General features: G+C 38.4%; 1 protein-coding gene across 1 annotated transcript in view; it reads right to left on the bottom strand.

Annotated features, from left to right (window-relative positions):
• Positions 1–17,526, bottom strand: part of LOC124722640 (tyrosine-protein phosphatase non-receptor type 14) — a 169,444-nt gene that overhangs the window by 118,994 nt on the left and 32,924 nt on the right. The window contains exons 6-9 of the mRNA XM_047247787.1: positions 16,227–16,297; positions 10,023–10,178; positions 6,729–6,817; positions 2,163–2,298 (exon numbers count right to left, since the gene is read on the bottom strand). Of these exons, the coding sequence (XP_047103743.1) occupies positions 2,163–2,298; positions 6,729–6,817; positions 10,023–10,178; positions 16,227–16,297 (452 nt within the window). The remainder of the gene's footprint in view (positions 1–2,162; positions 2,299–6,728; positions 6,818–10,022; positions 10,179–16,226; positions 16,298–17,526) is intronic.

Raw genomic sequence — 17,526 nt, 5'->3', positions numbered from 1 at the left:
CCAATTTGATTATTACAAATCCAGAGAACAATAATTTCGGCCTTTCGTAGACATTCATAGCTGTGCAACCCATACATGACAACGCTACACACAGAACCAACACAGTACTTGCTTAAAAACAGAACCAAAAATAATGCTATTTGCATGTGGAGTAAGGTGGTAGAAGACTTTCACTGAGATCTAAGTACGTTGACAGGATTTTGTTTTCGAATTGCTATAGTGCAGAATGTGGACACTGCAATGTGGCAGTCCACTGCAAAAATAAACAAACTAGAACTATGACTACCAGAGTGTAGATGAGCAGTGTGAAGAAAAAGACCCAGCCTACATCTGTTTTCTGTGAAAGCAGAACTGATACACAGCCATAGGGATCACCAATCGCTTATGGTGTTGTAAGGGTCATAGTCGAACTCCATGATGGATCTGAATTAGTCTCTTGATTCATTACAAAATAAAAAAATGCACAACACAAAGCATTCGATAATGGCTACTGCATAATTAATTGCTGAGGCCAACAACTGGTGTGGCGCCAGATCATCTAGCACACTGATATGTTGTTGCATTCATGCACTTTTTAATTTACGAATACATTCTTACGCATATTATCTCTGCAAATTGGGCTTCAGCAGATGATGTGCCATACTAGTAACTGAAAATTGGTTTAATTTTTGATATGTACATGCATAAAATAAAGCAAATTCAGACTATGTGACAAAATAGATCATCTGGATACAATCCATTATAAAACAACATTTATTAGGTAATTCTGTGCTTTCACATTTTACGGCAGAGTTTGCTTTTATATTCACATTTATGGCAAATGTGAATTTTTCAGGCTCCTAGCCAAAAACTGGCGAACACTGAGAGCCGTGCATGTGGGAGAATTGTCATGATGTAGGAACCACACGCCAGAATCCCACAAAGCCGGACGTTTTCACGACAAACTTCTGCGAGGCCATTTCATAACCTCCAAATAGAATTGTTGATTTACTGTCTGGTTTTCAGGGACAAATTTGGAGTGTATGTTCCCTTTGATGTAAAAAAAAAAAAAAAAACGGATCAACATCGTTTTCACATTCGATTTCACTTGTTGAGCTTTTTTTGGTCAAGGTGAGCCAGGTGACTTCCATTGTGATGACTGTTGTTTACTTTCTGGATCGTACCCACAGCACCATGATTCATCACCTGTAATGATTTTGTTGAAAAAATGTGGATCATCTTTGAGTGCGGCCCAAATTGATGGTCAAGATGCGCTGAATTGAGCTCCAGGACAACCCGGACAAGTTCTTGAGTTGGTCGATTGTCCTGTGTCGATCTTCACTGATGAGATCACGGATTTTGTCGATGTTGTCTTTGCTTCGAGCAGTTGAAGGTCGACCAGAACGGGGTTGATCTTCAACCACCATTTCTCCCTTTTTAAAGTGAGAAAACCATTCGTACACTTGCGTTTTACTAAGAGCATGGTCTTTGTAGGCTGTCTGAATCATCGCAACAGTTTCTGCTGCGTTCTTGCTAAGCAAGAAACAAAACTTCACTGCTGCGTGTTGTTCGTAAGAACTAGCCATTTCCTCGTGCCACTTTTGCACTGTACACACACTCAAAGAACTGCCAAAGAAACAACACTTCTCAATGTTTGGTGACGCCGTGTGGCAGAATGACTCAGCAGAGCTCCTACTACAACCCTCTGGCGCCGCAACCTGCTACTACACATACACGATGTGCAGCATTACGATTCCGGTTACTTTTGGGTCCCACCTCGTATAGTTTTTTTCTTCTTGAATATCTGTGGCTCAGTGACTCCATTCTGCATTGGGTGGTTATCTTAACTTCTCCTATTGTACGTTTTTCAATGAGAATTAACCAATATTGGACAATTTTTCACATAATCTACACAGTAAATGTAATTCAGTTATGTTATGTTAGGTGAGACTGAAACAGCTCTGGAACAAAAGTTATCTTACAATTTACATTTCAGCAAGTCCATAATAAATTTTCCCTCTATTTTAACACTAATAATTCCATGACTCGAACTTTGACTCTTGTCTTTCATAGGATACACTATTAGCTATGGAAGTCTCGAATAGATATAGCATCACATATGACTAAAACAAGCTGTTAAATCATACAATTCATTTCTTACAATATATTACTGATTAAGTTACCTGATGAACACACATTCTCCAAACATATTTTGCAGATTCTGGATCAGTAAACTGAAATTGGACTGTTTCTCCTTCATTTGGACATTCAATGCCAAAATAACGTTTGTGATTAATTACATTCTTAATGTCTTTCCATCTGAAAACAGTAAAACAACTACTACTATTGTGAACTCCACACAGCAACAACTAAACTCAGACAAAAGTTATAACACACAAATGAAGAAAACTTTTAGGAGCTCTTAAAGAAGTATGAGTTAAAACTAGAACACAATAAAAGTGAGTACAATCACCTATTTACCATTTTAATAGAATAAAACCAAGAAGGGTTGGAAGAGAGAAATCGAACATCTCTGACAATATCTAAAGGCCTATCAGTTAATAGCTCCTCAGGCCCAGAACAGCATTATTATTGTTGCAGTCAGACTGAGAAATACTTAATCTGTTGTGCAAGATAATTGCATTGACAAACGCGGTATTGTTAGCATTTAGTGAAACACATGAATCGCTGGTCTGGTTTCTATCAGGGATAGAAGTTAACAAATATAGAATGTTGCATTCAGTCACTATCCATAATGGTACACTTTTGGAGTTCACCAAATATCAATACTTTTCTAAAACTGTACCAGATGCATAGCTGCAACATCCTTCGGAAATTGCATTGCAGAAAATTATGATTATAAGCACGCTGTTCATCTGGCAATGTTTTAATGGTGCCTAGAGTAGTTGATGTGTGGCATTTCTTATTGAGTAAACTACTTGGATGACATAACTGAAACATGTTCCAAGTTACCAGAACATTCAAACTTTACTTCCAGCTTTCCAGTACATATAAGATGCTGGCTTAAAGTGTAAGTGTAATTGGAGAAATGACCTTTTTTTATTTCAGGAAACTGTACAGGATAGTGGTAAAGTTCTTAACAAGAAAAACACACCATCTACTGAGGTATTTAGCTGCTATCGACTACTGTCTGAGAGAAAGCTTTTTGGGCCTAGAAACACAAGTCTGTGTGCTTGGCCACTGATGTTCTAATGAAAGAGTCTACAGTTGTAGCTGATGCCTCACAATATGGTGTAAGAGTTGTTCTAGTTCACAAAAACTTCAATTGCACTGAAGAACCAATTGTATTTGATTACAAAACGTACAAAATTTCTTTGTAAATAAAAGAAGAAACTCTTACTATATCCACATCGTACAACGAGTTCCATGATTATCTGAGGTGAACCCAGTTCCATTTCATTACACTTTGGGTTAGTTTCAAATCTCACAGTATTTTGTTCAAGAAAACCACTCAGTGTCAACAAAGGGCACTGTTGCTCAGCTTCTATGAATACAAAATACATTACAAGCCTATGAATTCAATATGCAATCACTATCACATTATGAAGACTACCAATAGCACTTGATCTGGAACAGGTACAAGAGGTCGTGTACCCATGGCTAGTACATCTGCCAAAGCCACTCAGCTCAATCACATATTATCAAAAATAGCACCATTCGTGTACTAAGGTTGTCTAGGATCTACCTCTAAATAAAAGAAGAAAAGGTGAAGGAAGGATAGTCAGAGTTTAATGTCTAATTGATGATGGCATCATTAGAAACAGAGACCTAGCTCAAGATGAGGAAAGCATGGGAAGGGGAACTGGTTATGACCTTTCCAGAGGAATGATCCCAGCATTTGCCTGAAGCAATTTAGGTGGTGGTTATAAGCTCGGCAGGGGCACATGACAAGATCTTTGGTGCCTGTACTAAAATAGTATGAGATGAGTGTGAATAACTAGTGCAAAATTACTAAAAACCAGAAATACAAGGAAAAACATAAATAAAGTCAATTTAGGGAAATCACAGAAAAAACAAATCTGGATGACCTAATGTGGATTTGAACTGCCATCCTTCTGAGTCCAGTGTGCCATCCATATCACCAACTCACTCGATTGATCTCTCTAGGCACTCCTCATTGTGCACCTACTATCATATTCGCCATCAGCTACTGCTTACTGATGGAGTGTTGTTACTTAGTACTGACAAAAATGAGTTTCATGTGGTCAATCCTCGGATGTTATATGACATGTATACTGGCCAGGACCTAGTGAAAATGCCAGCATGCCGTGCATGAAACACAAAGAGTTCATCTCTTGGCCCAAAAAGATTAACCTGTCAATGGCTCCTGTAATTTTTTTTTTACAGCATAAATATCCCAACTATCAGTAACACTGTAAGTGAAGTCACTCTTACAGAGGTTACAAACATCCTGGTGATTGAAGGTTTACTGAAAATTATCATCACCAGTAACCCATATATTTTATAAATTAAAGACCCCTGCTGTGTTTTTCTGGCTGTATGTGAAGTTAATCTCAGGAATTACGATAGGGACTTTGATATGGTTTTTATTAATAGACTGATTCATGATAGAGGTTTGTATATATAATTTATTACCGTTGTGAAAGACAAGTTGTCTGATCACAGATACATACTGCTACATATGAGAAATCATGGCAGCTTGCTGGTAGCCTACAATTCTCAATGAAACACTTCCGCAAGTTCCAACAGTGTAACGGTATTGCCGGCTGAGGTGGCCGAATGGTTCTAGGCACTTCAGTCTGGAACCGCACGACCTACGGTCGCAGGTTCGAATCCTGCCTTGGGCATGGATGTGTGTGATGTCCTTAGGGTAGTTAGGTTTAAGTAGTTCTCAGTTCTAGGGGACTGATGACCTCAGATGTTAAGTCCCATAGTGCTCAGAGCCATTTGAATTTGTAACGGTATTTGGAATTTTGTCTTAGCTCCATTCCAGCTACTTAGTAACGAGGAGGCCAAATGGTGAGGAAGTTTCAACAACCATGCTAAACACAAATCACAACAGAAGGTGCCGTAACAGTTTTCTCATGCACTTACAAGACCACACTTGCCAACTGCTGCAGTTTCATTGAGGCTGTACAAAACCTGCTGTACATGGAACACCAGTCCACACTAACACTGAACTGGGCTAGATATTCTGATAGACATCTGATATGGATTTCTGTGACAATCAACTTAACTGTGACTACTGAAGATGACGATCTGTTTAGATACCAGAATGAATTGCTTCCTTGAAAACCCACTCATTGGAAATGGATGGATTTTTATATTTCGTAGAGATAGCCCCAGACCCTCTTTCACCTAACAGGGGCAATGTAGCCAATTTCGCAACATCGGATGCTAAGCCTAACACTCCCCCACAGCCAACAGACAACAACGACAACTCTGTAGTGGGTCTATTTACTGAGTCCAGGATTTTTTCTCTGCCACTAACTCCCTCAACAAACAGTCAGCATAGGAGTGGTCATTTTAAACCATATGTGCCATTTCAGAGATTGACGGGAGATTAGTGCCCAGGCCTGAGAATGTTTCCAGAAGCCTGTCAGACCTCATGGATGCCTGTCTCATATGGGCAGCACCGTTGCAGCACTTTTAGTGTTACCGACATGTACAACACTATATGTGGAATATGCCCATCATTCACAACCATAAAGGAATACGATACACCCACTGTGGTCAGCTGCTCTGGTTCATCTGCCAAAAGTGAATGTCTGACAACTAGATTTCTACACAATCTTTGTTACGAACAACAACTTTCACCACAAATTCTATTTCACATATTTGTGTTCTCAGCTGACTATCTTCTGTTGTTTCTGACCCTCCTCTTGCCTGGCCTCTTAGGGCATATAGCTTCCAATGAATCCTCGTGTGGTGCGAGTTGTATCTACGAGCAGTTATGTCTCAATTCTTTTATGCAATTAAAGGTCTAGTGACGAAAAATAGAATAAAGACAATAATCCACACTGACAAAGAAATCTTCAATCACTACCTAGAGATAAAGACAGAGGAGGGCATCAGTGGATGATGATGACAGAAAGGAGGAAAGAATGGGTAAAGAAACTAGGCATGAAATTCCAAAGGAACCTAACATTGGCTTTAATCAATTTAAAGAATAAACGATCCTGTTGGCAGAACACCTGCAACTGAGCATTATAACAGAGGTTGAAAATACCGCTTCAGTTGTAAATTACTTTATTTTCACACGGCTGGTTTTGGACTGTTATAAGCGCATCCTCAGGTGTCGTAGCTGTGCTGTGGCCCCCGAGCATCGTGTGTACACAAGGCGCTTGGAGACCACAGCACAGCTACAACACCTGAGGACGGGCTTATAACAGTCCAAAACCAGTCATGTGAAAATAAAGTAATTTACAACTGAAGCAGTATTTTCAACCTCTGCCAATTTAAAGAAATTGTAGAAAATCTAAATCCATATGCCCAAAAGGGAATTTGAAGCCCTGCTCCCAAAATTTGTGTCCAGTGCGAAAAATACACCACGAAGAACAATTTAAAAAATAAAATAAAATCTCTCATGAGTGCTTTCATCCTGCAGTCTGTCCCCCTTTTGGAACAACACTGGATGTATATGTGTACATATTAACATTTGAATAATTTTAAAAATTAATGTCTTAAATTTGAAAAACATAATACAAAGATTGATACATAACAATGGGAGAAGCAGTATTAAAACAGCTTCAGGCAATTTATCATACCTGTAAAACTTTGAAGAGTGTGCCTTTTCATAGCCAACAAGTATGCCATTGAGAGAGACGCCAATAATTACTTCTGCATTGCTTTCATCCTAAAATGTTAAAAAGCAGTTACAAGAAAAAATCAACTGTGAGAAATCTGCTAAAACTGTAAGGCATCTGACTGAATTAGTAAATTCTTACACATAAGTTTTTAACACGTAAATGATATTTTCTCTAGTTCCATCACATAGTTTTATTTTAAATTTACTAAACTGTATAGAAACTTTCATGAAGTGTGGTGTCACCTGTAGTATGCATTGAGAGTTCCAAAGATGACACAACCAGAGGAATTATTAAAAGTGTTTGAGGCCAGCCCAGAGTGGCCAACCAAGGCTGTTCCTGGAACCAATGCCTTCAGGAAGTTTCACAATGTCACCTCCACAAACCGCTATTTGTGTACCTTCAGCAGTTCATGTGTGTGTTGTGGCATCTGGTGTTCAGTGATGTTAGTCATGATCCACAGGGCCTACTATAGAGAGAGTGTGACACAACATGTTACCATACAAGGACTGTTAGCGCATTGGATCCTATATACTTTGTCTAAGGATTCAGTTATCCTCAACAACAGTGAAGCCCACACATGAGCTAGCTTCTACAGCTCAAAATTAAGTGGTTTTCAATAATGGTATTAAGTAAAAATTGTGTCATGGGTGTTTCTTGTTGTAGGAAGATGTAATACAACATGAAGAATATGGAAAATGTGAATATTTCATTACAGTGTCTATATGAAAGTAAAATTCCAGTAGCTGTTCCTCATATAATATCACGTAAATTGTGAGACATAATTTCTGGCCAGTACGTACCTTCAAGAGGCAAAATGTGTGGTACTGCAGATACACACAAATAAAAGTAAAATTGATACCATTCCTAGCTCTTTGATCATTAGTTCTTTCCTCAAGAAGGAAAGAGAGATAGGTTAGGGAAGGTTTAAAAGGAAGGACAGGTCACTCACACCCCAGGATGAGAGGGACCAACCTGTAGTGAAGACGATAGTTCCTCCCCGAGAAAGGACTTATTAGTTCTGAAAGCTAGGAAGTGTAACAGTTCTTACTTTCATATATGTGTTCTGGCAGTACTACACATTTTATCTCCTGGAGGTAAGAACTGAAAAGCAATTCTGTCTCATAATCTGTTAGTTTTCTTGACTGAAACTGCCTGTCATTCACTGTATCTTGAAAAACCTGAGATACAGTCTTAATATTTTTTTATGTGAAGAACTTTATACAAACAAACATGTTCAAACCTACATTTTTAGTACTATTCTAATCAACATTATCCGACATAAAAGTTTTGCTTCAACCCCAACTGTATTTATGAGTGACAATTATAGCATTTAATAACTTGCACAATTATTTTAGTCCATCTCGTGATGACAAAGGACATGCAGCAGTTTTTATGCATCACACAAATTACACATGTGGGTGACAAGCAAATATGATAATGATCTTCAATTGTATTTGCACATGTATGATCTGCAATAGAAAAATCCTGTCTATAGCATTTGACAGATGTAGGTCAGCTGGTGTGGGGCTGTGTGTTACTCAGGTGGTGAAAGTCTACCACTAGTTCACTTTTAAACAACGAAGTGCACTTAAATTCAAGAGTTTGTGGAAAATAAATGTTATCAAACTGCACAGATGTCAACCTCATTTAAGGCAAAACAGTGTACTAAGTAGCTCTATCATGTAAAATAAAAAATCAGTAAGTCACAACTGTTACCAATCTCTGAAATACGAAGTCCATGTTATCAAATGAAATATGAAGCTAACATACAGTTCCAAGACTTTAAGCCATGAAATAATGAAGCTTAATCTTCGATAACTCCCATTTCACCTGACAGTTGCTCCACAGAATGCTATTATCATGAAAAGCTACGTAATTCTCATTTACATGTTCACGTACGCTACCTTCCAATTTAAAGGTGCAAATTAAACTAGTGGTGGGAGTCTACTATTTCAGAGGACTAGGGGGTGTTGTTATTACAAAAAATTACTGCAGTGGAGTTTAATATTACCATTTGTATCTTTTGTACTGCTGGTCAGTGAATAAAATTAGTTTTTTATTGTAGTAATATAACTAAAAAATATGTCAATGGGACACAAGCAGTAGCATGAGCAAAAACAATTGCTTCCCCCCCCCCCCCCCCCCCCCCCAATATCCCACTTCCCAACATTGTGCCTGCTAGTCTCTAGTCCCTGCACACTGTGCCAGACAGTGTTGTTGTTGTTGTTGTTGTTGTTGTTGTTGTTGTTGTGTCCCCCCCCCCCCCAACCCCCAGTCAAACCCAGTTAACAGACTCCATTCCCTGCTACACACCAGATTGATATTCATGTAACAGTCGCAATCTGGTCGGAACTGCCAATGGTAGTGGTCACGTGTGTGAGGTGTGCTTGCTTGTGTGAATGTGTGTATGTATTCTTTGCTGTAGAACGCTTTGGCCGAAAGCTATGATGAGTCTTTTCATTATGCCTTTCTGCAACTTCATGGGTCATCTTTATGGTGAGTAGCAATCTATCCTTTTTCCCATTCTGAGAACTGATTCTTCATCTTCAGTCATTGCTTGGTGCTTGGTCTCATGTTGTAGCTTCAAAATAAAAATAAAACTGACGGTACATGTAAGGATCACAGAGGTACTGTCTATTTGTTTATTCCATTAGCCTGTACTTATAGCTGTCTCAGATATGTGTTAGTATAATACATACTCAAAGTTGAAATTATTTCATTGAAACTGCTCTTGTACAAGTGAATTTGTCTACATTGCAAACAATGGGGACATATATATTTTAGTTTGTTCGAGTCTTTTAAGTTAAAGACCACCAGTTAAAAGCATGAACTCTCTGACAGAAATGAGTGAAGTAATACATCTTACATAAGTCTCATTGTACATAAGGTACTCATTGTGGGATGTAGAGTCTACTGAAATGGAAATTTCAAAGTTAATCACGATCCTCCCCCAATCCCTACTACACTCACTGGCAGCTTAAGATCCTACATGTAACTCCCGTCCACTCCAATCAGTGTATGTCTCATTCTGCTCTTCCAGATCCTATCTAATTCTGTATCTACACTGCTTAAGCAGTAAATCTTACCCTTAGTGGGGGAAAAAAAAATCTTTTGGTTTCCCAATCTCACAATAAGTAGCAATTCCACTTCAGTAAATTTTAGATTCCATAACTACAGCAATTTCAAATAAGGTTGTTGACAGTGAGCAAAGTTTGGGGGGGGGGGGGGGGGGGTTACTTAACATAAAAGTACCTTAGCACTAAATGTTTCCTGCCCATAGCCATCTAACTGCTGTGCAGCAAGAATGTAATATTCCTCTGCAGTTCCCTGGGGAAGACCAGCCAGTGCTGCATGTTGACAAATTACAGCTTCAGTCAAGTGCTGGAGGTGGCCTTGCTCTGTTAAATGCTGGAACAAGAAAAGTTCAGGGCTGGATACAGAAGTCATACATTTATAATCCACATATGAAATTATTAAAATAAAATACTTTAAATCCAGTATAATATCAATACTTTAAATCCCGTACATAGAAAATGACCTACATTTCATTTCAAATGTTTGATGGAAAATATACAGAAGGACAACTTCCTAACTCTTTGCTACATAGCTTAAAGACAAAGTATTCATGAATACTGAAAATCTAAACATTATGGGAAAAAACCAGTGAAGTGGACAAAAATTCTGGAGAAGCCTGGTTCAACAGGCGTTCAGTACCACTTGTGGTCTCAGGACTACCTATTCCTCTTCAGAACTTTTTAAAAACAGCTGGTAAGTCTACAAGCGTAATAAACACTACCTAGTGTATTTTACCCAACAGCCTTCATCTGTCCAAGGCCAAGGTGAAAAGTGTTTGGTCTGTCAGTTGATGGCTCTATTTTCTACGTTTAAATGCACTTATTAGGTATGTAATCCCCTTTTAGATCAACGTATTTTGTCCAGTGCGTTTCCTCGAAGTAAATTCTTTCCCTGCAGTGTAATTCTACAAGATCTGAGAAACATCCATCTATGGCTTCCACAACTTCACCACAAATATCTTTAAACTTGAAAATTGGTAAAAGTCAAATGATGCCAAATCTGGTGAACAGCATGGATGTTCTAAAATAGTACACCTAAAATATTTCGGTTTTCCCACTACTGAAGTATTTCCTGTTGTCTCAATTAAAGGCCTTTCTTCATTTGCACTCCTGGTCTTGTGAGGGTTGTTTTTTCCCCCCCTGCATTCAGGTGATTCAAATGAATTGCACAGTGTTCACCAACTATTCCAGATTTTTTTTTTAACAGGGAAAGACAATCAACAATGGGAACCCTTCTTGCACCACAGAAAATACAAATTATAACATTTCTGGCAGATGAAACTGACTTCGCCTTCTTCAGAGCATCGACACCAGCTCTCACCCACAGCTCCCTTGGATATTTCACTTCTACATCCACATTTACATCTATACTTTGCAAACCACTGTGAAGTGCATGGCAGAGGGTACACCCCACTGTATCAGTTATTCGAGTTTTTCTTATTTTATTCATGTATGAAATGTGAGAAGAATGATTGTTTAAATGTCTCTGTGTGTGCTGTAATTAATCTAGTCTTGTCCTCATGATGCCTATGGAAACAATATGGAGGGAGTTGTTGTCTATTCCTGGAGTTATCATTTAGAACCTGTTCTTGAAACTTTATAAGCAGGCTTTCTTGGAACTGTTTACAACTATCTTCATGAGTCTGCCAGTTCAGTTTCGTCAGCATCTGTGTGACTCTCTCCAATGGATCAAACAATACTGTGATCAACTGTGCTGCCCATCTCTCTTAAAGTTCAGTATCCTTAATTAGTCCTATTCGGTATGGGTCTCCTTTGTAGAGTGACCGCATTTCGCCAGTATTCTATCAATAAATTGAAGTATATGGCCCGCTTTATCCACAACAGAGACTATGTGATCATTCCATTTCATATCCCTACAGATTGTTACGCCCAGGTATTTATATGACTTGACAGGTTCGAACTGGACTCACTGATATTATACTCATAGGATCCTATTTTTTTTTTTTTTTTTTTTTTGTTTTGTGATGTGTACAATTTTAAATTTTGAACATCTATAGCAAATTGCCAATCTTTGCACTACTTTGACATCTTATCAAGATCTGACTTCTTTTCGACAATATTTCATTATAGATAATTGCATCATCCATAAAAAGTCTGAGGTTACTATTAATATTGTTTGCAAGGTCATTAATGTACAACATGAAGACCATGGGTCGTAACACAGTTCCTTGGGGCACTCTCGAACTTACTTCTACACCTGTTGATGACCCTCCATCCAAAATAATGTGCTGCTTCCTCCCCACCAATAAATCCTCCATCCAGTTACAAATTATGCTTGCTATCCCGTATGATTACACTTTTAATAATAAAGCATAGAAATGGTACTGAGTAACATGCTTCTAAGAAACCAAGAAATACTGCATCTCACTGACTGCCTTGATTAAAAGCTTTCAGTATGTCATGTGAGAAGGGTTTCACATCATCAAGGTTCTCAGAATCCATGCTGGTTGGCATGGAGGAGGTCAGTTAGAGATATCTCATTATGTTTCAGCTCAGAATATGTTCTAAGATTCTACGAGAAATCTATGTCAAAGGTATTGGACAGTAGTTTTGCAGATCAGCTACCCTTCTTGTAGAGAGGTGTGGCCCGTGCTTTCTTCCAACTATTGGGCACAGTTTTTTATTGAAAGGATCTATGATAGATCATAGTTAAAAGAGGGGCTAACTCAGCTGTAAATTCAGAATTGAATCTGATAGGGATTCCATCAGGCCCTGGGGTTTGTTCAATTTTAACAACTGCAGCTGTTTATCAACACCACTGACACTAATATTTATCTCACTCATCCTTTCAGAGGTACGAAAATTAAACTGGGCAGTTCTCCCATGTTTTCCAATGTAAAGGCGCATTTGAAAATGGAGTTAAGTGTTTCTGCTTTTGTCTCGCTACCGTCAATTTCAGTATCTGTCTCATCTATAAGTATCTGGACACCAACTTTAGTGCCCCTACCAGCCTTTACATACAATCACAATTTCTTTGGGTTTTGTGAAAGAACATCATAGTAAAATCTGCTAAGGTAGTCACTGAAGGTTTCACGCGTTGTTCTCTTAAAAGCCAAATGCATTTCATCCACAATCTCTGTATCTATAGCCCTATGCTTCGTTTTGTACCTATTATGCAGTAGTCTGTTTCTTTAGACATTCCTTTACAGTGGCTGTATACCATTATGAACTGCTCTACTGGGTGCATATTAATCCAGAGCAGGGTTAACTATTCTTTTAAATTTGCACCATAGCTCCTATATGTGCTCATGTCCTGTACTAAAAGTTTTAAGTTTTTCATTGGGATATGATACTACTGCTTTTTTTTATCTAGTTTACTGAACATATATATCTCTCTACTTGTCTTAGTTGCCCTTTGTATTTTGGAAATCATTGTTGGCACAACTGCGTGATGGTCACTGATACCAGTTTCGATGCGAACATCCTCAAAGAGGTCAGGTCTACTTGTTGTCATTAGATCTAAAATATTTTCATCATCGGGGGGGTGGGGGGGGGGGGGTGGGGGGTTCCAAACCATCTGTTCTAGGTAGTTTTCAGAGAAAGAACTTAGTAATGTTTCCAGGATGTCTTTTGTCACCCCCCCCCCCCCCCAACAAAACTAATTTTTCCAATTGACAGTTGGGTGATTAGGAGTCCCCACCAATGATTACAGTATGAATAGGGAACTAAAGCATTAGCGAACTGAGGTTCTCTCTAACATTTTGGTTATATCATGACGAGAGGCTGGTGGTCAATATGGTCAATAGAAGGATCCCATTACAATTTTATGCGCACTCTTCATACTGGGTCTCACCCAAACAGTCTCACATGATGCAGCTTCAATTTCTATCTTGGAAGATTTGGGTGTATTGTCTACTGTGACAATATGCCATTTTCCATTAGCCTATTCTTTCAATATGTAATTATATTTTTCTCCAAAAATCTCACTGTTGCAGACTTTGGGCTTTAATCAGCTTTCTACACCTAGTATTACATGAGCTTCATTCCATTTCAGGAGTGCTTCAAACTCTGGCACTTCATTGCAAGTGTTTCAGCAGTTAACTACTATGGTTTTAATACTCTTGCCTATCGGGGGCCTTCCTTTGGATCTTACACTACTTCTGGGCTTCCTACAGCTGTTGTTATCTGAACTGGATGGAAAGTTGCCTTATCTAAAAAAATCTTGTATGCATCCCATACACAGTCAGCTACTTGGGTAATAGCCTCTGAGGTGCAGTGCACACCTCACCCATTTAGGGCGATGCTACAGTTTTCAGTTCTATTTTGCAAGTCCATGAAGTTGCACCCTAGCTTGGCACAGAACCTTCAAAGTCTTTGGTTCGATCCCTACACTCCACTCAGAACCACGGGGCCACAATCAGTTCTGGGGACAATGATGCAGATTGTGAGCTTTGTTGGAAACTCTGTGAGCAAGGCTCGAAACCTTCACTGTCACTTGCTGGAATGATCCAAGTATGGCCTCAGAGCCCTGATGACAGGTACCGTTTGTTGTACCACGCACCACAATCTGCAGCTGGCTGCACCCTTTTCCATCAATAGCTGCCAGAACAGCCTCTTCAACATTTTGAATGAAGCCCCCAGCATACACACTGAGTGCACCTGATGTTCCTTCCTGTCCCTTGCTGCCATTAGGGGTACCATTATTTGCCATACGTCAGTTAATAGGTCCCTACACTTTCACATTTGCCTCCTATTGACAAAGGACAAAGCAGGTTTCCCAACAGGTGAAGTGAGTCCCACTGGCTCAGTTTCAGTGTATGACAGCACCTCAAACCCGTTGGTTATGGGGGTTGGTATAGCAAGCTGAGTCCTCCCTGGTCCCTGTTTACCCCATACAGGACGCCGAGACCTAGCATTGACACACCACTTACAGTCAACTGAAAGAGTAATTACAGGTCCCATAGGAGATGACAGTACTTGGGGTACCTAGGACTCTTGGGAGCTCTCCCAACACACCCACTCACAGCAGCTGCCAATCACTTGACAGTAATCAGGGCAATTTCCAGCTGCTTACAAAAGTCAACAAACTCAATCAGGTTTCGAGAACCGCATTCACAGTGGGGCTGCACTGTGGCTGGCACAATATTGAACAAGGCAGTGAACAAATAATTTTAAACTAAACCTGCTGATTATCTTTTAATCTATTGAGCTAAAAATATTACTAATTCCCTTTAAAAACTGAAGCATTTAGTACACAAAATGAGATTTCTATTCAGGCAACAGAAGAACCTGCGGTAAAAATTACTAATTTCCTAAAACTTTTTGAGGTTAGGCCTAAAACTGCTAACAAACCTAAAAATAGCCTTAATTTATGATAAATGTAGATAATGTACATTCCGCTTGGAAAGAAAAACCAGATGTAACAAGATATTTATAATATGTGCTACAGTAACTAAATCAGAAATACCAATTTACTGTGAAATAGCTTATGCACATGACAATCGTAACTTCTGAAAATTCTCAAAAACGTATGTTTATTCGTGTTGATTTACAATGAAATTCAAGTTGAACTATTCTTTGAAAGTAACTGTAAGTCACAAACACTGATTCGCTATGAAATAAGTTATCCACAAGACTCTTAACTTGTGAAATATACTTTTGTAGGTATCGGAAAAATCTCAAAATAAACCTATTTTTTCATATAATCATACAATGCTAGTGGGAAAAAATTGTTTTTGAATGAGGCTAGACCTGCTGTCATCAAAAAATATCTAAAACATAACAATTTAAGTTTAGGCCTACAACTGACAAGCATAGTCCTTGTGTCTCCTGCACAGTACCAAATCTAAACACAGCATTTTTGGCCAGCGTTAAACTGATGTGGAAACATCTTGCACGATGTTATCTCATCCTAAATTATTCAAGTATAAATGACTGCATTCCCAATTCTGATGTGCCTATACTGTCTGCTGTTCTGTGCACATTTAATTCTGATCATCTAATATCATATGTGCACTTCCTCGAAATATTCATCTATAGTTATAGTTTCGCAATGCTCTACATGGGATCATCTTCAAGAGAAATGTGGCCATGTTTGAAATCCTTAACTGTTGAAAATATAGACACAGATACCTCATAAATATTTACTAACTATGGATGATCTGCCATTGACATTGTCCATCCAACACAAATAATCTTATTACATAACAATGTTCCTGAGTATCCGCATGAATGAAACATACACAACACAGTATCCTTAAAAAGTCATTTAAATAACAGTTTTCACCAGACAACAAATATTAAACTCACACTACAACATAACTAGCTATATCTTTTCACTGCTGTGAACAACAACAACAACAACAACTATTAGCACTACTATTAATATAAATAACAATAATACAGTATTACAGTCACATACCTTTGGAAATAAAGCAAAATCTTTCAGATACTCAGCAGTGTGCCTCTCAAGATCATGATTTCCAAACTCAGCTAAAGATATAAAACAAAGAGCATTAGATGTGAAATGAAATTCCATGTGGCACAAAGTAAAAGGTCTACCACTTATGTCAATATTGTTCTAAGGTTTTCAGATAATACCTAACCACTTTTTTTAGTATTAGAGTGATATTTTTGCTTCAGACAAGATGGTAACAGTAAGCTTTAAATAGGGTATAGAAAGAAAATATACAGTGTTCAAAACCATTTAGGTATAAGAGAAATATCAAATATTACACAAATATAAGCTATAAATTCATTGTGACATTATACGTAGGAGGGTATGATTTCAGGTACAGTATAATATAATGCAGTATACTATTGTGGTTGCTCTGTAATTTTAGCTGATGTGACTCAATGAGCAAAGTACAGTTTTTTGCTCTAGTGGAAATACAAAAAGTAACTGCAGTTACTGTCCCCTAATATAATGTGAGAATCACCGCTAATGGCCAATATTTTTTTGTATCTATATGAAATGGATACAGTGAGACTGTTAAGGCATGCTTCAGGGACATTTTACTACTTCTAAAGGAAAGCCATCTCTGGTTCTGGACTAGTCATGGGAAATGCTAAGCAAGTTACAAATACAGCTCCCAAACAAATCTCAGGTATGTTGAAGTGCAAGGAGTATGTCGTACCACAATATTTGAATGATAACCTCTTCTTCATCGACTGATTTCTATCAGAATTAATACTGTTCTCTATGAAAAGGAAAGAATCAATAATGATACCAGTGTATAGCAGCAAAAAGGCTGAAAACTATTTAACTGTTTCATGTATAAATATAGATTGCTTTGAATCCCATAGTCTTTCAATATGTTGATTATCAGATTCCATATAAAACTGAATCCTCAAAAACCCAAATTCAACTCCATTGGGTATCTACCAATTAACAAAGCTTTTCTGCCTCATATCTTCAGGCACTGCAGTATCACATTGTTAATGAGTAACATCCCATAGGTTTATATGCACTGAGGTGACCTACAGGACGAGAACTGGTCCGTTCAGGTCGATAGCCTGTGTTCTGCTGATGTTCGCAAGCCTTACTGTGAATGTGTTGTTTTACACTGACTACTCTGATGGACCATGAACAACACCAAGGTGTTTTGCCAAGCAACTGGCTACTGGGACAGCATCATAAAGGAATTCTTTTAAATACTGCTTACCAGGAATCTAACCAACTAAGCATGGCACGGAATCTTGTGTTAGTGTCAATACGACGA

The sequence above is a fragment of the Schistocerca piceifrons genome, chromosome X (genome assembly GCF_021461385.2).
Source record: "Schistocerca piceifrons isolate TAMUIC-IGC-003096 chromosome X, iqSchPice1.1, whole genome shotgun sequence".
Taxonomy (NCBI): domain Eukaryota; kingdom Metazoa; phylum Arthropoda; class Insecta; order Orthoptera; family Acrididae; genus Schistocerca; species Schistocerca piceifrons.
The sequence above is the reverse complement of the archived record's forward strand: the minus strand, read 5'-3'. Positions and strand labels throughout refer to the sequence as shown.